Genomic DNA, 21,462 nt, shown 5'->3' on the forward strand with positions numbered 1-21,462 from the left:
CGATGCGGCCACTCGAGTCATGGCCACTCAAGTATGCGAGAGGCTGCTTATGAGAACAGCATCACTTTGTCTTTCTCGTCGGATCCGTTTGTTGTTTGCACTTTTGCGTGAATCAGTGCAGAATTAGGTGAAGGGGAGACAAAAACAAACATCAAATAGATGAGGTTCCTTATAAAAAGGCTGACTTAAAGTGAATGTGAGTCAAAAAGAGCTGAACTGGAAGAAGAAAAGTAAATGAATGAAAATGAAAACAAAATAAGAATTAAGTTTAGTGTAAGATTAAAACTTGTTTTTAATCTTATATAGTTTTAAAACTTGTACAAATATGTCTATAGTCAGCTACGGTAAGTTTATTTACGATAAGTTTACAGTTTATGTTATGGAGTGCCACAAAAATGTAGCGTACCAAACGTGTTGCTGTCAAATCTCTCTTGAAAGTAAGAACTCCATACAGCACACAGTACTGTACATAATGATGTGACGTTTTATAGCAGATCATGATCATAGCCACTAAATAGGTACATATATTTGTTACTTATTGAATTGAACTTATTGAATTACAAAGCCATGTTTTTCCATTGTAATATTCTGTTTTTATATGCTTTTTCAAAAGGTAAAAGTGGATTAATTTGTATTTAGTTATTTTATAAGGGAAAAAATTGATTCGACATACAAGTGAATTAACACACAGTTTGGAACGTATTAAGGTCGTATCTCAAAGTACACATCACTGTATTATTATATCATTGTATTAACTAGGCAGGCATGATTTTTAGTGTTGAGTGTTAGTTGCCGTCGCTACGGAAATGTAATTTTTCAGATATCTTCACCAGTAGGTTTGTTCGCTGTCTTTATGTGCTTTCTAAGTGCGTAGTGTAATTTGAAGGCCGATTTTGATTTTAATAATTAATGTTAGATTGCAACAAAAGTATGCGTTCTATAAGTTCTATTTTAGTTTTTTTATGAAAAATTGAGTCGATATATATTGTGTCCTAAACTTGCATGCTAATACTTTGATGATTTTATTTAAATTTTTATCTTTCTGAAATGTTTTTCATTATCCTGTATTTTAGTAAACACTGATATTTTCATAATTTTTGCATGAATTAAATTTTATATATCATTATTTGATGTTTTTTTTAATTCAGAATGTTTTGTCAAATATACACAAACCTTATTATTAGTACTTTGTTCACAAAGTTGCAAATAGGATTCGGAAAAAATAAACTGATAGAATGCAGCCAATTTGAAGGCACTTAGAGCAAATCTTTTTCTGAATTTATTACCAAATTGTTCCACACACTTACTTGTGCGTTGTTAATGCTAAGAACACCCTCTTACTAGTAGCTTTCTCTACTAGTTCTTAACACGATCATCATTGTAGTTAGCTGGCTAGTAAAGTACATGGTAGTACTGATCTAGTACTGTCTGATAGAACTCTCTGATATATTGCTCCTTGGCGGTATTCACCAGTATAGTTAGTATTTATGATGTTTTTTACCAAATATGATATTCTTTAACTGTTCTATCTGGTATAGTTAATCATTGTGGCATGACTTTCTGTTTTGATAAGTCTGTTGAACCTTAGGCTCTTCTCATGGAAAGAAATGACTGACTATTGAAATGATTTCTATAGTTTTCACAATTGAATTTTTATTTTACTAGTTCACATGTCGAAGAGCTGTCGTCAGTATTACAAATTAACATGGACACCTCCTAAGCATTCCAACAGCACACATGGTATGTCAACCTATTTTTCACATCATTTGTGTCTTCATTTATTTACAACACACCGACATTCTCTCAGCCATCAACGTCCTTAATTGTAGTTTTCTAATAGCCCAGCCGTACTTTCTGTCTATTTCTCTACAATCTTCATTATCATGCTAAGCTTTTGAGTTTAGCTCTAGTTTGTATTTCTTGTGCTGAAATATCTGTTTGTATAGCCTCAGGCTGGTAGGCGGTATTTCTGTGATGTGGGTAGCAAGGCTAAGTAACTTGCGCAGCTCATTGCTGATAGCATGTTGTAGCATTTAATGTAGTCAGGTAGTTAAAATGGATCGCTTTATTGTATGGCATATGGTATGGTATTTTCATAAAGATACCTTGAAAGAGGTTTGAGACAATGTAAAATAATAGGGTACCGCTGGCTAACGACTTACAATGGTGTGCGAAATAAACTAGACCCTTTTTTGGAAAACTAAAACTCTCATTTACAGCATTGTTACTACCGTACTTTTCGGACTATAAACGGCACCCCTATATAAGCCGTATCTGCTTTATTTTCCAAAAAGTGATAATAAAACAATACATAGGCCGCACCTTTGTATAGGCCGCAGAACTCAGGACTGTGCTTTTTAACATGGCAGCAACTTTGCTGTTTAAAACGGAGCAGTGCCTAATAACACTGTTGCGTATTAACCGACGCTTTTTAACCTAGTGTCTAACGGAAAAGCACAGTTAGGCATTGTTTCGTATTTTCTTTCACTGCTAGAGGCGCACTAACCAAAGATTCTGGTTAATGCGCCTTAGCGGTGAGAGGAAAAGCCACAGAATAGCCGAACCCTTATATAAGCCGCATGGCTCAAATCATCAGAAAAAAGTAGCGGCTAATAGTCCGAAAAGTACAGTAATTGTGAATTTAGTCAATAGCCATAAATTATATATTAAACTAATCTTCATTTTGTCCTGATTTCAAAGATGTAAAGCAAACAGCTGTATAATTATGTTTTTGAATGATTACGTAGGCTAAATTCTGAACATTTCATCTTTTAATGGTTGAAAATAACAATCTGTACAGATATGATCACACCATCAGATACGTTTTGATTTGCTTATTTCATGTCAAATACAGTATATCACTTGAATAAGACCTCAGAAGAAGTCACATATACAGTATATCACTTGAATAAGACCTCAGAAGAAGTCACATATACAGTATATCACTTGAATAAGACCTCAGAAGAAGTCACATATACAGTATATCACTTGAATAAGACCTCAGAAGAAGTCACATATACAGTATATCACTTGAATAAGACCTCAGACGAAGTCACATATACAGTATATCACTTGAATAAGACCTCAGAAGAAGTCACATATACAGTATATCACTTGAATAAGACCTCAGAAGAAGTCACATATACAGTATATCACTTGAATAAGACCTCAGAAGAAATCACACATACAGTATATCACTTGAATAAGACCTCAGAAGAAGTCACACATACAGTATATCATTTGAATAAGACCTCAAAAGAAGTCACATATACAGAGCTGATATTATATAAGGTTTTGACCAGCTCAAGTATTTTTAAATTATTGATGCCATAACTTGACATTGACTGTCTGTATGCAAGAATTTCTATTATGCTAGGTGCTTCAGCCATACAAGGTTTGTTTTAGGGGGGAGTTGTAGTACTGCCCCATCTTCTGCACCATCTACCCTAAGTTCTAATGTTATGAGAAGCCAACCAGTTCAACGAATCAGAATATTAAAGCCAAGTGGCTCCCTCACCTCCTTAACCAATAAGGGTATGCGTTCTTTCTACATTTTTTTGGTACATACATGTATGTTTTGAATAATGGATCTTTTGTATCATTTAAAGAATGGAGGCACATAAAGATCTTAAGACAAATTTTCAAATGAAGCTTATACAGTTATTGCATGAATTGATGCAATTCATTTATTTTATTTCAACTGTTGGCGTCATCATCTGTCTATTATCATCAATCGTCTGTTGCAGATAGTTGAATGTGTGCAACTGCTACCTGGGTTATCTACCAGATTTAATATAGTTCAATTTAAATTTATTAGCATTCAATTTGGAACCCAGGAAGACGTAATCACTACAAAAAATTTTAAATGTAAGTAACTGTGAATAAATAGCAATGAACAACCAGAATCGGTTATTAACAATGTAATGTGTCTGATGGTTTCTTAGCCTGTGAACTTGGTGTGGCTTTGACACTACGTTTATTTTGAAGTCAAGAAAGGTGATAACCATAAATTGTTGATCACTGGAAAAGTAGTGATTGTTTCACTTTCATCAAAGTTAGCGCAAATATGTTTACTTATTTGTTGCTATCACTTTAGGTGGTTTTCGTTTTGGAAAATTATTTTTGGCTGATATGACAAGTTTCTTAGCTTTTTGTGTTTAGACTGAGAGTCTATTACAAACGCTGTTCACCTCAGGTTAGTATTGATGTGATTAACCTAGTACATTTGACAACAGTTTAGAACAGTTGACATCAGCTTGGCGCAGTGCGCCTCAGAATAGTACTATAGAAATGAGATTAGTACATTACTTTACCTCATGTTGCTGCAGTTTACCTCCAGTTAGTAAAGTTGACCTTAGGATGTTGCAACCGACATTCAAATCAATGCTGGTGCAGCTTCCAGCTTTTTCTCATTTTAGATTCTACCTGCAGTTCATTGTCCGTCAAGATTAGCTCTACAGGTGCCAAGCTTAGTAACATTTTGGAAGATTCTATAGACAAGCTCGGTGAGAGAGACTAGTCTTTTTTGACTTAGTAGTCACCATTTCGATGTATGGTCTAACCTGACTTCTATATTTTATTTTGGTATAAACACTCGCCCGCACTGCTAAGTCTATCAGTTTGGAACATAGTCAATCCGTGGAGTAAAAAGTTAATTCATTACAATTTCTGCTGTATATGATAAAATTATTGCATTAGAGCAATTATTCTTGTGAGAAGAGAGTCAAACTTAAGCATATCTACATTTTGTCATGTGACGCAAAATTTGATGTAATATTTGTCTCGACACATGAACTACCGTACTTTTCGGACAATAAACCGCACCCCTATATAGGCCGCATCGGCTTTATTTTCCAAAAACGATAATAAAACAATACATAAGCCGCACCTTTATATAGGCCTCAGAACTCAGGACTGCGCTTTTTAATGCGGCAGCAACTTTGCTGTTTAAAACGGACCAGTGCCGAACGGCACAGTTTCGTATTATCCAACGCTTTTTTACTTATTGCCTAACAGAACAGTACCGTGAGGCATTGTTTCTTATTTTCTTTCACTGCTAGATGCGCACTGACCATAAATTCTGGTTAATGCACCCTAGCGGTGAAAGAAAAAACCACAGAATAGCCGCACCCTTATATAAGCCACATGGCTCAAATCATCAGCAAAAAGGAGCGGCTAATAGTCCGAAAAGTACGGTAGTTTCCACCATACAATGTTTGAATTTTCTCTACATATTGTAGTTGGTAAACCAGTGCATATGTACACAGTTTTCCTTCACATTGTTTGGTTTTACAGTGCTCAAATATTATGAAGAGTGCTTCATATTTTCTTTCTTCAGTTTTATAATCATGAAATCGAAGAAGACATGTGATAGTAGTACTGACAAATAGGAAGGCAATCTGTTTTTAACGTTCAAACAAGGAATTATGGCGAAACATGGGCCATGGGAATACATATTCAGATCGATGCTAAAAAATTGATGTTGAGGTGATAGTAACTGAGATTGTATGTATGTATCATTGAAAAACTTCTTACTAAGTGAGCCACCACATTAATTACAGTAGTTGGCAAAGTTTGTTTTTAGTGGTCTGATTTCACAGTAATACAGAAAGATATTTATTCATATTTTAGTAAAATTCTTGCTATATGTATTTTCGCAAAATAAACAAGCACATTTTCATATGGGGACATCATGCGTTTATTAAACAAGTTTTTGATAGAAAATACCCTAACATAAGAACATAAGAGTATTTTAGGTTTGGTTTTATTCCCATTCAAAAATAGTTTCCTAAACTGTAACATGAATTTTACTTGTCAATTATAAATAGTTTTGGTTAGTTGTGTTCATGTTGGATGAATTACATACTTTCACATGTCTATTTTACATGTCTATTGTCTATGGATTTATCAATTATTGACTTGTTGATAATTTATTAAGGATGGTTTTGCTATTTCTTATCCAATTTTTGTCATTTTTACAGATGATTCTGTTTTCCAAACACCCGAGAATACTAACCCTTACTATCCAAATCCTAACACACCTGTTGACATGGTATGCTGGGGTATCTGTCCTCCCAATAACACTCCCAACGAGGTAATCGAACAGAGCCTATCTTTGTTTTTGTTGATTTCTTTTGTGAAGTTTTAAAACACGTTCAAGAATCTTTAGCTCTAGTTTTCAACTGTAGACAACTGATAGTGAGGTAGACCTTGACTCCAGTGTAAAACGAATGGACTGGCCTGTGACCAGCGCAGTTGCACTTCAACGCTCTGCGTCTGTTTATTCCTCGAAGCCTCTGGAGAGTGCAAAACCCACAACTGATCAGGTTATTATTGACCTCATTTTTTATTTAGAGATCATAGCTAGGCTTCCTTTAGTTTCACAACTGGGCTTACAATTCACTACTATGTCCTATCGATTTAAAGAAAATGCCACTGAGGCAATCTAAGCATTTCGTAAAAATGATTTCAGGCTGTAAAAGCTTGATTTTCATTCGCAGGTAAGAGGTGTATATGAAAGCGAATTGAAAATTTTAAGGAAAATAATTAAACTATAATATTAAAATAAAATTTTCAAATCTGAAAGAAAAATATTCTTCTAAAGACAAGCACGGTGATCGACCCATATATATTTAACATTATTACCACGTATTCACTCAATTAGATTCAAAAGTAGATTTTTCAAGATTATGTCATATCTAAATTATCAATCACATATTTTATAAAGGTTTTGTTTTTAATGTTCTTTTATCAATATAACTAGTTCTTCAAAATTGCCCTTTCAGTCACAAGTTTATCTGCTTTAGCCAAGTGGCCAGTCACGCAGCTCAGACCTGCACGATTCGTTTCCCCATGCCAATTCGGGTATCAACCTCAACTTCGATCGAACACCGTTTATAACCGACACACATGAGGACTCACCATGGTGTCAAACGATGTCACAATTGCTTGCTGTTAACCTGACACCGTGGCAACCTGAACATCCTCATTTCATGAGCCTTGACTGCAGATTCTTTTGACTTTATCTTGACTGCAAATCTTAGATTGTTTTTAACATAAAGTAAAATGGTACAATGAGAGACCTAGAGAGTCAAAAATCCCAGGGAAAGCTAAACATAGTTTTGGCATAAATCACACTGGTGTGAAAAATAAACTGGACCCCTTTTTTGGAAAACTAAATTTTGCGAGTAAAAGATTAACATGTTGTAAATTCTCATTTACAACATGTTACTCTTTTTTACTCACGGTACGTCGTTAAGTAGATCTTCTGTTACCTAGAACTGTCCATAGAAATAACTGTTGATAGTCACAATATCAACAGTTATTGTACAGTATTCCATCGCTATTGCACGGTTCAGCTGTGGTGGCTTTAGTAGCTTGCAGGGTAAAAAATATTTATTAAAAATTAAAGAAAATTAAAAAAACTATAAAGTACGTGTGCATGACAAATATAAATCGCTCTTATATTCTGTCTCAATGAGACCCTTCCACAAGCATCATTGTAATAACAGTCATGATTCACCACTTTTCGGTTACATTTTATAAAAGTGCAATTTTTGTGACACCTTTCATCATGCTTCTTAAACCTTTGAGCCCGGTTCCCGTATATGGTTCCGCAAAGCACCGGTGACAGCACCGCAGGCTGTTGCGGTGAAAAGTGCACCTACACATCGAGTACTACCGGTAGTTGTCAGCAGTCAACGCAAGAGTTTAGCGCTGTTCAAATTTCGTGAAGAGCTGCGGGCAAAATCTTCCCGTAATGCACTGTACAGGTCAAGGTCACCATTATTGAAATAGCGTGGCGAGTGAACATTTTTATGCGGCTATTAACGATGTAGCTTTATGTGAACAGAAGCTGCCTAGCCTCGCAAGCGTTTTGCTTCGCAAGATTATCGCCGGTGTCTCGCAATCGATAGGGAAACCAGGCTTTAAACTCCCTGAAACCTCTTCTTGACCCTCAAAATTCTCAATGAACATAAGAAAAAGAGGAAAGTGCTGCCAGGTAGTGAAAAGTGACTTATTTAGACATAGCGTAAAACCTCTAATTGAACGCCACCTCCAATTGACTGCCACTATATAGGAAGGGTTGAAAAATAGAGTCCCATGGCATTCAATTAGAGGTTTTACAGTAAGTTTATTAATTTCTATTTCACAGGTTTTCATTTTTTGTAAAGAGTGTCTGTCTAAATTAACCACGAAAATAGATAGATTACTGTACGCCACTCACATCTCTGTTCACGTATGATTTCACTTTGATGTTTATTGACAGAGTTCATCACTAAAGGTTGCTCAGTTAATAAAGCTGAGATATTCACTATGTTTCCATGATGCGCAGTACTTTGATGCAGCCCCCTTCGAAGTCGAGGGGATTGTACGTTTACATGCTGCGCAGTGGTTTTCAGCATATTAGCCAGAGAAGAGAAATTGTATAAATCAAATAGCCGGATGGAGAGATAAAATCGATCATGGATACCGAACGTCAAAAACGGTCTTTTTATGCTTCTGTCGTCATTATATTTTTATTTACAATACACATTCACTAGGTTTTACAAACCGTAACACAATTTTTACAAAGTAATATATTTTAATAAGTATTTTCAAGTAATATATTATTTAAATGTTACTTTAGGACTTGCAACCTATTTTTCTAATTGTTGGCATTGATAACAAAGTCTAGGAAAGTAATCACCTAATTAAATATTAAGACCATAATTAAATTTAAGTGAAAGAAGATCGGAAGAATAGAAAAACAAGGTAAGCGGGATAACTTTTGTACTAGATTATGGCCCTCCATGAATCTGCCTCCACAGCAAGCGAGCTATTCGCAGCCACTGCGCAATTGCTGTTTCCTTGCTGCGAATTTGCACTGGCTTTGCACTGATCAGTGCGCAGTGATTTCAGTGCGAAGACGCCGTTCCATGATTTGAAGAGAGCGCAACTCCGAAGTACTGTGTATCATGGAAACAGTGATTGTGCCTTCTTGTTGTGGCACAGAGGCCACAGAGAGGAAAATCATATGAATCGATATCACCACTTTTTACTACGGCCAGTCGTTTGATTTCAGAGACACCTGAAGGCTACTGCTGATTGGTTAGCCGAAGTCCAAAGCTTGAGCATTCATTCCAGTGAGCTCTGCGCATCAGCCCCAATTCACTCCTCGACTATAACTGGTGCTGAGTCCCTGAAGAGATCATTGAGTAACAATAGTGCCTGCACTGCTAGAAGCTCAAGTCATTCTAGTGAGTGGTAATTGTTAACCCAGCTCGGTGTTAGGTCAAGGGTCATGTGAATGCTTTGAGTTGACTTTAATCCATTTGTAAATAAGTTGCTGCTGAATTTTGTATTTATTATTTTCAGGTTTTTGGCCCTCAGTGTAAGCAACTCCCAAATGTATGATCTGCTCCGTACATTAAATTTTTTTTATATATATATTAATATATATATTATATATTAATATCAAAAGTAATTGCATAGAAGTTTATTAACTAAAATACTCTTGGATTTTATTTGTGTACAATTGCATATTTTCAAACACACTTTAACTGTAAACAAACTTCAAATCTCTCAGCTTCTACACCAGCTAGGAATATGAGAATACATAATCAAACTTATTCAGTTTAGTCAACAGACTTAGTGACCTATGACCTTGAATCTACGAGAGATCGGAAAAATATGCAGATAAATAAAAATAAACTTGCACAAAGTTTCTAGTAAATTTTATTAGAAAGTGTAGATATTATTCTATCATTTGCAATTGTTTTTGATGTTTGAGGTGGTCTGACTGTCAGGATATTTCAAGATTGAAATCAACAAAAGTTGATCGTGGTTAGAACGCTCACAAGAAAAAGATGTGCCCAGACTTGCCCATAATTATGTAAATCGCTGCAAGGCTGCCTGTTTCTCACTCGTATTCACGTCGGCTATTGCTATCGAAGTCGAGTTTTACGCAGCTCTAATAGCATATATTTTAATTTGATTGATTGCTGGAATAAGATTTTAAATCCGGTTGCATCGCGGTATATTGTTATATGTGTCTCAAATGTCTCAAATAAGGTAATTAAAATTTGTCCCATTAGTGTCCTCTAAATGCTGTGTAAACACGAGTAACTGCCTACGACTGTAGACTACGAGTCTACAGTAATTATGTCGTCAAGTAAATTTAGTTCATCGGTGCCTTACTATCAGCGAAGTTCTCGGTTGCTACCCGCATGGGAAACCAATAACTAGATGAAAACAAGCAAGCCGCATCATCGCAAAGAATATGTTCTAATATACGGTGAAACTTCATCCCTAAAAAAGCATGTATAGTCAATGTTGTTTAGTCATTATGGGTATCAATTGTAGAGAATATTTTACTGATCACTTTTGATTAGTTGATAAAGTGCAAAACGAGTGGGTTTTTGAGTTGACCGAAATAGCAAACGCAAAGCATAACGCCGATTTCTTCTAAATCGATTTACAGCAATGCTGGTTCAGCATTGCTGTAAATCAGCCATTCCATCTGTTCTTATTTAGAATGGTGAGTCCGTGTGGCCTCCATGCTCTTATATCTCCTTTTATTGTTGCCAGTATTATTGTTATTATTAGTATTATTATTGTTATTAATATTATTGAGATATGAAGTTTCTAGTCTGCCTCCAAACCTAATACAGTTATCTACCATAGAATGTAAAATAGCAATTATTAGACTTGCCTAAATGAATACATCTGTATCTTTTTATCTTATGTTTCTTATATTTTAATATTTTCTTTCCTTTTCATGAGGTGCACTACTATAAATTCTTCGATTTAGTGGGGCTTAGATCGAAGGCGCAATCAAAATGCCAACAAATTCCAAAGAATCTAAGGCTTTATTAATTTAAACTTATTTTACACACATTATAGATTTACACTCATTTACGCTCCAGATTCACCTGCATGTGTTCAACCTTTAGTGAGAAGTAGAACAGAATATGATCCGTCTGTCTCTCATACTCATTACAGAAAAGACTGCAAGCAGACGATACACTCAGAGTAGACAGCGGATGTATTTGAAGAGTGAGGGTCATCAAGCTGTAGTGCGAAATTCAAGAGAGGAAAGGACATTTCAATGGCACTATAACAAGGTGGGCATTATCTTTGTTTGAGATTTCATATCTAGTTTACCTTGTTGATCTTCAAGCAACAATGGTCAAACCTATGTGTAACTAACTGCTTGTACCAGACCGCTGTGAGCAAGGCTTCTGTGGCAGCTAAATATACTGTCCCTGAACAAAGCTTATGTGGACAATTAATGGGAATGGTTGTGTTTTATCATGACAAGATATCATCTCATGTATTATTATCACAAGATTACATCATATATCAACATGACAAGATAGTATATCATATATCAACATAACAAGATATCATCTCATATATCAACATGACAAGATAGTATATCATATATCAACATAACAAGATATCATCTCATATATCAACATGGCAAGATAGTATATCATATATCAACATAACAAGATATCATCTCATATATCAACATAACAAGATATCATCTCATATATCAACATAACAAGATATCATCTCATATATCAACATAACAAGATATCATCTCATATATCAACATAACAAGATATCATCTCATATATCAACATAACAAGATATCATCTCATTTATCAACATAACAAGATATCATCTCATATATCAACATAACAAGATATAATCTCATATATCAACATAACAAGATATCATCTCATATATCAACATAACAAGATATAATCTCATATATCAACATAACAAGATATCATCTCATATATCAACATAACAAGATATCATCTCATATATCAACATAACAAGATGTCATCTCATATATCAACATAACAAGATATCATCTCATATATCAACATAACAAGATATCATCTCATATATCAACATAACAAGATATCATCTCATATATCAACATAACAAGATATAATCTCATATATCAACATAACAAGATATCATCTCATATATCAACATAACAAGATATCATCTCATATATCAACATAACAAGATAGCATCGCATGTATCAACATGGCAAGAAATCACGAAGAACTCGCATGGCTTATTACTGAAATGAATAAGCCAGCTTTATGTGAAACCAAATGCTTTTGGTTTCACATCGGTTTCACATCGGTTTCACATAGTGATTTTGAGTTCAAATTTATACTTTTTCATTGTAACAATTCAATGCAACTTTTTACTCCAGCTTACGGAAGGGTCTGTGGCAGCACTATTGAGATGTGTTGTTTCAGAGTTTGTACATGTATTTTAAATCAAACAGAGTTATATCAAACATTGTTTTCTGTCAAAGTCACTTATTGCTTCACAAGTTTCAACTTTGGTTAATATGACCTGATAGATTTCGCTTGTAGGTTCTCTCATCGAGCCTTCTAAGGTATTCCATTTTCAGTTGCTGCCCTTATTTCATTATATCATTATATCCTGTGTGCAATATCTATTCTGTGTACAATGCATCTTGGATATTAGATCTCACTACAAAACATTATGAACATTTCAGATAGCACGAGTCATATATAATCAATATTACCACGATTAGAACACCTTGACATTGTTGCAAGTTTATTTTGGGACACATACAGATGTTACTTAGTTTAGTAGTTTGGAATAAGTCTAGATACAAAGACAGGTTTCCATGTCATATCATGAGTTTGAGAATTATATTACTGCAGGCATTTGAGGAGGAGGGTGCCTCGTCAACCATAAACACAAGTCAGATAATCTCCTCAAGTGTGTCTATGAGGTGCGCATACTGCAGCAGTCTCTCTCACCAGAGGGCGCCAAGTGAGCATGTGTCTATCATTGCTCAGGTAGGTTACTCTGTTAGCTCTTTTCTTAGTGTTTATTGTCAGAGCTTTGGAACTTGACGTGATCAAGTGCAGAAAATCTCTAACATTCGTGCAGTCGATGCCGAGTGCTGATTAAAAATTTTTTTGGTAATTTTCTTGAAATTTCAATTGAGCATTCCAAGAGAAGCATAAAGTGGTAGCTACACAACTTTCGAATCAACTCTTCTGAGGCGCCGACATATCTGCTGAAGTTACTGAAGTTAGTAAAGAAAGTCAAATCGTTCAAAACCGAACTTTAACTCCTGTCATCCCAGTTATTTTCTATCGTATTCATGTGCAATTTATTGTTTTCATTCTCAATCATGATTGATCAATCATTAGTTAAAAAATCATGAATCTATTCATTTACTAATAATATGTTGACTAATTAAATGCACCAGAACAGAAGGGTATATTTTGTAGTTGATATTCATTATAAATACTCAGCTCCAGTTGAGTCATCCTCTGTTTACTGTGACGTTATGTCGTACGTAGCGTATTTCTCAACATGTGAGTAATTCTTCATGTTTTATCACATGTAACTTGGACTGAAAGTTGAGTTACCCTAGGACACTTATGTATTCGCGTCATCTAACTCTCGCATTTCCGCGGAGTCATCCTCTCGTGAAAATTTCATGAGCAAAACTAAACTATCATAATGAATGAGCGAAAGCGCGAAATTAAATAGCTTTGTTCATTGATATCCACAATAAAATCATCATATTAGAAATGCAAGTAACCTTTGTGTGTGGTTGGGCTCATTGGGCAATTTCTGCTAAACTCATAGCTAATACGCCGACTAAGCAGCGTGGCAAAGCAAATTGAGATAACAAGTTCTTTTGGAAAAGCAGGCCTGTATTCCCTGGTTGAAAATTGGAGCGGCAAATGTTAGGCGACTAGTTATGAGCATCTGGGGGTTTGGAGGGGCGTTATCAGCTCCCTCAACAGGTTTCTTTCATGTAGGGCCTCAACCGGGCATCTCACGTAAAGTGTTAAAAGATATTATCGGAAAGTATAAACATTTTTTCTATTATTTGAGATTTGTTTGTTTTAGGTGATGTGACTGTCAGGACGTTTTCAGATTAAAATAGGCTAAACTTGACCTCAGTTGAAACGCTCAGAAAAAGACATCTTTTTTCTTTTGAGCGTTTCAACAAAGATCAATTTTGCCGATTTTATTTTAAGTTCATACGAAGGTTTTTACGCTTTCGTTGGGCCATTGCCAAATGGATGTTTGGTAAAACTTGACCTTTTGTAAACCTTTATAAAAGTTGTTAACAAAAATATTTTGCCGATAATGATAATAATGACGCCCAAGAGCTATTAAAAGTTAACGTTTATCTCTATGGCTTGGAATAAAGTGATATTCTACAGCGATAAAAACCGTTCCCGTAGCCGTTGGGCAACTGTTCGAGTTAATGATGTTAAGGTCGAGTTATCTAAAGCAGTTTATCATTGCGTGGGAACGGACCAAACAAATCCGCTCGAGTTAACCAAGTGTTCGTGATAAAACTCTACCACACATTTTATCCGAGGGCGAGTTCTCCGAGTTTGACTATACTTAGCCGCCAAAAAGTCCTAAAAAGTTGGGGTGGCTCAGCCGGTCAGCCACCCCAGGGAAAACGGGCCTGTGGAAAAGCCAAGACAAATGAGGAAGATGATGATATTAGTTTAGTCACTGAATGGTTAAATTCGTTGATAAGATTTCGGTACAAGGTTTTGCGACGGCCGTAGATGAATAATTTTCGTAAGTTGTGTGCACGTATGCATTTATCATAAATCTCCCAAACCATTGCTCCGCTCGTGTTTGGTCGTGGGATGAGCATTTACTAATAATCCCAGGATTTTTTAGTTGTCAATTTCAAAAGTCCTATTCCGATTTTTTAAACCTACTTTAGTTACCTATTTGAAAGGCTAGATAAAAGGCTCTTTTTAAACAAAAGTCCGAATCAAAGGCTAATTTTTTATTTGCTACTAACTCTTCTATATAAAGATACTAGATGAATACTGTTCGGTGTTTGTATATATAGATCATTAAGTGAGTGAACTTGTGGAGACTGGCAGTGTACTTAATGAAGTGAGTAGTTTACTCAGGTATCATAAGTTCAGTGTCTAGATTTAGATTAAACCTTGTCATTAGCTGCAAGTGAGAAAAAAGCGTTAGATCACCTAAGTTCATAGCAACTGGCACAGAAATTAGCAAGGACCTATTTTTTGAGCTCAACATTACCATGACTGTTTGGGTATTTTGTATTCTGACTGTGATCTACACAACTGGGGTATTTGAATCGAATATCCCTTTAAAATGCATGTGTCAGTAGCTCGGGTATCGCAGAGTAAAGTGAGGAAAGTTCGTAAGTAGGAAATTTATTTTTTAGGTAGGGAGTCAAAGTACATCGTGTGTCTCACTTCTGAATGACCAGTCTGAATATTCGGATCAACGGACGCGTGGTAGTTACATCCTACGGACACCTGCTTCCACTCCTCAGGCACCCGCTAATTCTCCTCAAACTTTACAGAAACCATTTGAACATTTCATTAACAGGTAAAATTATGAGCGTTAGATCTAATAAATAGAAAGTTAGAATTAAATCATTCCATGTAAAGCGGTTCTATTTTTATTTAATACCGCTCTCTTGTCAGCGAATTTTTGACACTGGTGACAAGGTTTTAGGAAAGCAACAGCGGGCATTTCTATCTCTGTCTTCATTAGCAGCAACCTGTGAATTACATTCAGAATTCTATAAAGACCAACTTACACACATCTTTTGTAGATTTTATCAGAAAGTATCAGTATTTTTCTATCATTTGCGATTATTCTTGATATTTGAGGTGATCTGACTGTCAGGAATTTTCTAGATTAAAATTAATAAGACCTCAATTGTGATTAAAACGCACAGAAGAAAAATGCATGCAAAATGATGTCACTAGTTGTTATCGTTGCTATGGTGTATGTCAGCTATTGCGTTTAAGTTGCACGTACACGTCTTTAATCTGTCAGCTGCTTTGCAGTTATAAATGTCTTAATTGTACTTTTGATTGATCTGAGCGTTTTAACTATGATCAAGTTTTACCATTTTTAATCTAGAAACATCCTGATGGTAAGATCACCTTAAACATCAAAAACAACAACATACATGTATGATAGAAAACTACCAAAACTGAGAAAATCTACTGAAATTTTGTGTAAATTCGTCTTTAAGAGGTGTAGAACTTTAGGATGCTAAATAAAGAGCCACTTGTCCATATTTTATTTTCAGCCAGGCTAAGTTTGCATTTTTTTCAAGTAGTTTGCATTTTATATGGTGACATGTTTAAACCCATTTTTCAAAAACATCTAAAATAAAAAATCTAGATGACATAATGAATTATAAAGTCAATTATATTATAAAGTCGTCAGTTAGCATTTACTATAATAAAAGGCCTGTCGTCTGTCTGAAGTATTTTTTCCAAGTAGAGGTTTGGAAAAGATCGTATCATCTGAGATTTGAACTGTGACATTCAGGTTGATAGACTGACACTATAACAACTGTGCAAGGCAACAGCCCAGTGGCATTTCAGAATATTTGTATGTATAGCTATTACATACAAATGTCAGCGTGGCCTAGTGGTAGTGCCTTTAGCTGTCAACCGTGGAGTTGGTGGGTCGAGTCCTGCTTAATGCCGATCTGACAAAAAGTTCTCAGCAAGCTTTCAACCCTAAATTGCTGGGTCTTTCGGATCTAGAAAATGACTTGGAGGCCTCGTGAACCACACTGACAACGTGAGCACATTGAAGATCCACCTCTGTCCTTCGCACACTGAGCAAGTGAAATGGCTACCTGTCAGACTGGACGTGTTGTGCTGGCATTCCTTCAGGTTAATCTGACAGTTCCGGAAGTGGTAGATACTGAGAACCGGGTCACCTCTTCTCTACCGTACTGCTCGACCCAAGCATGCATCGCTAAGATGCAAGTCATTGCCAATTTCCGACAGACAGCAAGCTATTACACCTGATGACCTCTCAGGGCACATTAAACAGCTAGGATACTAGTAACTAGTAAATATTAACAACAAGAATAATAGCAATGATAACCCACACTTGCCATTAACCTTCTTAATGGCCTTGCCTTGAAATAAATCTCACCGTAGCCATCGTTTTACAAAATACCTTTTTTATATAACGCTTTTTTTACCAGTCTACGACTTTTTAGCAGCAGCCTTTTTGCCGCTAGACGTTATATCTGGTGGTATTATGTCTGAAGCAGGGTTGGAAAAAACCATGGTTTTTATGAAAAAAACTAAATGAACCAGGTTCTTTTTTGTTTAAACCGGATTTTATGGTTTATATAATTTGACCAAGGTTTTTGCAATCTCAAGTCTAATTAACATCACTTACTATAGCTCCATGATTGAGTATTGAACATACATATATGTGGAATCATCTGTTAAAGATGGTACTGTGGGAGTTGTTATGAGAAAAAGGAAAGACAAATATGAAAATTTCAGAATTAAAATTTAATCAAACATGATCAATGAAATACAGAGTATAAATCTTATCACATAAAGTGAATATATTACATATAGCTCCATGTATAAGTAGGAATTTTAATCCCAGTGATTAACTGTGTGGTAGTGAAGAGCAGAGCATAATGACTTACAATTGCTAAATTTGAAGCAAAAAATTTATGAATCCATAAGAGTAGTAGTGGATAGAATATGTGACTGAATATGTATGTAGGTACTGGTCATAGGATAAATAAATACAAGTTTCCCAGCTTTCTCTGCGCTCAGTCTATTTCTGACCTTTGAATGGACAAACCCAAATGTTGAGAATATTCACTCAATTCTAGCACTAGAGTTGATTTTTCAGAACACAAAAAACTTGATAAACTGAATTCTAACAATTCAACTACTTTGGCTTGTGCCCACTAAATGAAATATTAGTTAGCAAACCTTGGGCTTTTGCCCAAAAGGATTTTATTGTTTTAATTTCTAATTATAAGCAATCCTCTCTCACTGGCCAGACTTGAGAAAGTTTTAATGCATTATTCGAGACGATAACGGGATTAGTATATTTCACATGGTTTTTATATTTCATCAGTAAAGGGATCGTCACATCACTTGATAAAACCAATTGAAAATGAAATTCACTAATTCATTGTGCTAGGATTTCATGTAGTTTCAACTTGAGCTCTGCCTTTGCTAAACGAGTTTCCACAGCTGATAATTACATATAATTTCATTTCTACCACACAGGAACCACTAGGAGCTTAAAATATTGTTTTTCACAAAAAATAATGAAAAACCATAAAACCTGAGTTTTTCAGCTGGTTTAAACCGAACCAACCCTGGTGTGAGGTTTCATGAGTAAAATGATGTTGTTGCATTTTCTTGTTATATTCATCTATTATTTACTGTATGTAAACATAAACAATTTTTTAGGTATAAAAATAGAAGTGCTAAAAATTTTGCACCAAGAAGTTTGATCCAGAACATCCATTTTGATTTTTTACACCTATTTTAGTTACCTGTTTAAAAGGCTAGAAAAAAGGCTCCTTTTACACAGAAGTCAGAATCGAAGATTTCTTTTTTATGCGCTACTAACTCTTCTATATGAAGATACTAGATGAATACTGCTCGGCGTTTGTATATATAGATCATTAAGTGAGTGAACTTGTGGAGACTGGCAGTGTACTTAATGAAGTGAGTAGTTTACTCAGGTATCATAAGTTCAGTGTCTAGATTTAGATTAAACCTTGTCATTAGCTGCAAGTGAGAGAAAAGCGTTAGATCACCTAAGTTCATAGCAACCGGCACGGAAATTACCGATCAAGCGTAGTCAGTGATCGGTAGATTACGGCTGTACGAATCGTCACTCATAAATAGCAAAATATGGTAATACTTCATGATAACAAGTGATAAACTCAATATTGAACAACATCAAACAATTTTAATATTGATATCATATGTTCGCGATTAAAACAACTTTCTACAACTCTTGTCTGTGCCAGTCCAAGAATATTTATCTAGGTAAAAACAACATAAACATCGATGATGCTGAGAAGTCCATGAATATCGGTAAATAATGTGTGATATGTATAGTGAAAGTTACTTCGGCTTTTGTTCGTGTTTTTTAGCTTATAAACTTTTAGTGTACTGTGTGCATAATAAACTAGTTGGGTGTTTGTTGCTGCTGTCTCCACAGCGATTGCTCTCACTTCAGTTTGTTCTATTTCACCATCATAACATCCAAAACAGAGTTCAATTGCCCTGACAGCTTTAGTCTCACCTCAAACATACAACAAAAGTTTGTCTTGTAGGCTATCTTCAAGCTCTCAAGCACTCTCCAATGATGTTTCTAGAACTTTCAACAATTCCCTTAATAAAGACCATTTTTGTCAGCAAAATCAGAGCTACTTGCAACACTTACCTCTTCTTTCACCCAAGACCTACTGGGTATAGAGCAGCAGAGAGAGGCTGTTTTATCTGTACTTTTATTACTAATCAAAATATTTAATAGATCTGGTTACATCTGCTCACTTCTACTCAGTGACTCATAACGTTCTATATTCATTTCTCTGTCTTATATTTGTTTGTCTAGTCAAGATTATTAGATTTGTCTGTTCTTGAATTTTGCTCAACATTTGCTTGTTTTTACATTTTGGTAGAACTTATAGTTTCGCTAAGTAAGCCTTTTTTATACAGTCAGACCTCGAAGTATGATCACCTCCACATACAAATCTTTGGATATCCGACTTAAAGTTTGAAGCAAATATTTGTCTAGACTTACAAAGTAATATCCAACATGATGTGACAAACTTCTCGAAATGTTAGTTTGTGAATAAAAGTTGAAATGCTAGTAGAAATTGAGAAACAAACTTATGAATAATACAAATATATAAAATACAGTCGTGTTGCTCTATCAGGTCATTTACGCCTTACGTATTTCCAAACTTATTTATTTTCAAACTTCCATTTGTATTTATGTGTCTCTAAGATGAAGTAATAAAATAACCTTTTTTATTTATTTTACTATCTAGTTTTACATATAATTTGAACTTTGAAATTTAGTTTTTTATACATCTATTTATATGAATCTCAGTGTTTGCTTGTCATTCGTTTGTTTGTCATTCGTGTATCCAGTTATAGCAATAAAGTTATTTTAACAAAAAATCTGTTTCGCACTAGAATTAGGCAAATGCAATTATATTGGTCTGTATAGTGCAAGTCACACTGTATGGAGCTAATTTAATGACTTCAAGGAGTTCTCATTGCTTTTTTGAGCTGTGGAATAAACTATGCAAAATACAATGTATTTGTATTCTTATAAGAATGTTTGCTCCAACTTATAGCAGTTTCAATATACGGATAAAATATTGGAATGGTTTCACTTCATATATTGAAATTGAACCACTGTTAACACTTGGTGGGATAATCAGCTGTGCATATGCTATGTATCATATGTACATAGTGGCTTGTTGAGAAACCCAGTTTACTTGTTATCATTGCTGACTAATTACAGATAGAATTTGTATGATAATATGTGCTTACATCGGAGGAAAGCGTAACCGCAGTTATTTTTTACACTTGGGTTGACCACTTTTTCTCATTTGTTGGTGATAAAAGCTCAAGATAAGCAGCTTTTTGTCAGAACTGTTTACTTGACACATTTGTTGGTCTGCTGTACAGAGTTAAATTCTTCTGTCAGTATCTTGTGCCGCTACTCACAGAAAAGTACTGATGGCAACTAGTGATGTCAATGTACGCATATTTTGATTTGAGCGTTTTGGCTGCAACCAAGTTTTGTCGATTTTAACTTTGAAACATTCTGGCAGTCAGATCACCACAAACATCAAAAACAATCACAAACAATAAAAAATCCAATACTCTGTAATAGCTACTCATGACTACTATGCAATTATTAGTATGTAGGAGCCTATTCTATTTCTAATTTCATTGAAGAATTTGTAAGTCAATAAATATATGTACTAACACTATTCCATAACCCTTTTTATTGGTCCAGAAAATTCATCGCTGGTTAATTGTATTATGGCCACCTTTTGATGAATAGTCTGCTTTAAAAGGCCTAATAACCAGGTACAATTTCACTTCCAAAAAAATATCCCAAACCTCTATTTACAAAGCAAAGACTTAATCTGGTGACAAAGGTGGTTTTCATGTTTATCCCAAGATGTGTAAAAGTATAATTTATTTATACAGTTGATGGTCGTGTAAAAGCAGCTGTGGCCATGATAAAACTTGTGCATAATATTATATTTTTAGTAGACATCAGTGTGACATATCGTAAGTTGGAAAATAAAGATTTTTTAACAACGTGAGCGTTCTGAGATGAACCAAAATAGGAGTTGTGTTTTAATGACAATGGGCAGATAACACTGATTGGAGTAATATTGTTTGTAGATGTCATTTTTACTTATTCAATGAGCGTTTTTAACTTTCTATGGTAAAATTTTAATCTAAATATTTAGCTTGAAGTTTTCTAGCAATCCCACTGTATTATAGGCCATTTGAAATCATTAGCCACATTATATGTATACATTGTATATGAAAATGCTGAAACATGATGGTCAGAAAATGAGGAGTTGTCTAATCTTGT

General features: G+C 34.9%; 1 protein-coding gene across 1 annotated transcript; it reads left to right on the top strand.

Annotated features, from left to right (window-relative positions):
• The first annotated feature begins 1,635 nt into the window (after positions 1-1,635).
• Positions 1,636-19,984, top strand: LOC137404421 (uncharacterized). The gene is made up of 10 exons (XM_068090623.1): positions 1,636-1,740; positions 3,406-3,534; positions 4,419-4,505; positions 5,982-6,094; positions 6,189-6,326; positions 9,065-9,239; positions 10,984-11,105; positions 12,708-12,845; positions 15,242-15,408; positions 19,166-19,984. The coding sequence occupies exons 1-10, from the start codon at positions 1,671-1,673 to the stop codon at positions 19,305-19,307; spliced, it is 1,281 nt and encodes a 426-aa protein (XP_067946724.1). The 5' UTR covers positions 1,636-1,670; the 3' UTR covers positions 19,308-19,984.
• Positions 19,985-21,462: the final 1,478 nt, after the last annotated feature.

This window comes from Watersipora subatra, chromosome 9 (assembly GCF_963576615.1).
Source record: "Watersipora subatra chromosome 9, tzWatSuba1.1, whole genome shotgun sequence".
Lineage (NCBI taxonomy): Eukaryota > Metazoa > Bryozoa > Gymnolaemata > Cheilostomatida > Watersiporidae > Watersipora > Watersipora subatra.

What these genes read in the sequence shown, in the direction of transcription:
- LOC137404421 (XM_068090623.1), top strand. Translation starts at nt 1,671, where the DNA reads ATGTCGAAGAGCTGTCGTCAGTATTACAAATTAACATGGACACCTCCT. An exon ending in CAAAACCCACAACTGATCAG is followed by an intron (nt 6,327 to 9,064) that starts GTTATTATTGAC and finishes GTTTGATTTCAG; the next exon opens with AGACACCTGAAGGCTACTGC. An exon ending in ATGTGTCTATCATTGCTCAG is followed by an intron (nt 12,846 to 15,241) that starts GTAGGTTACTCT and finishes TTTATTTTTTAG; the next exon opens with GTAGGGAGTCAAAGTACATC.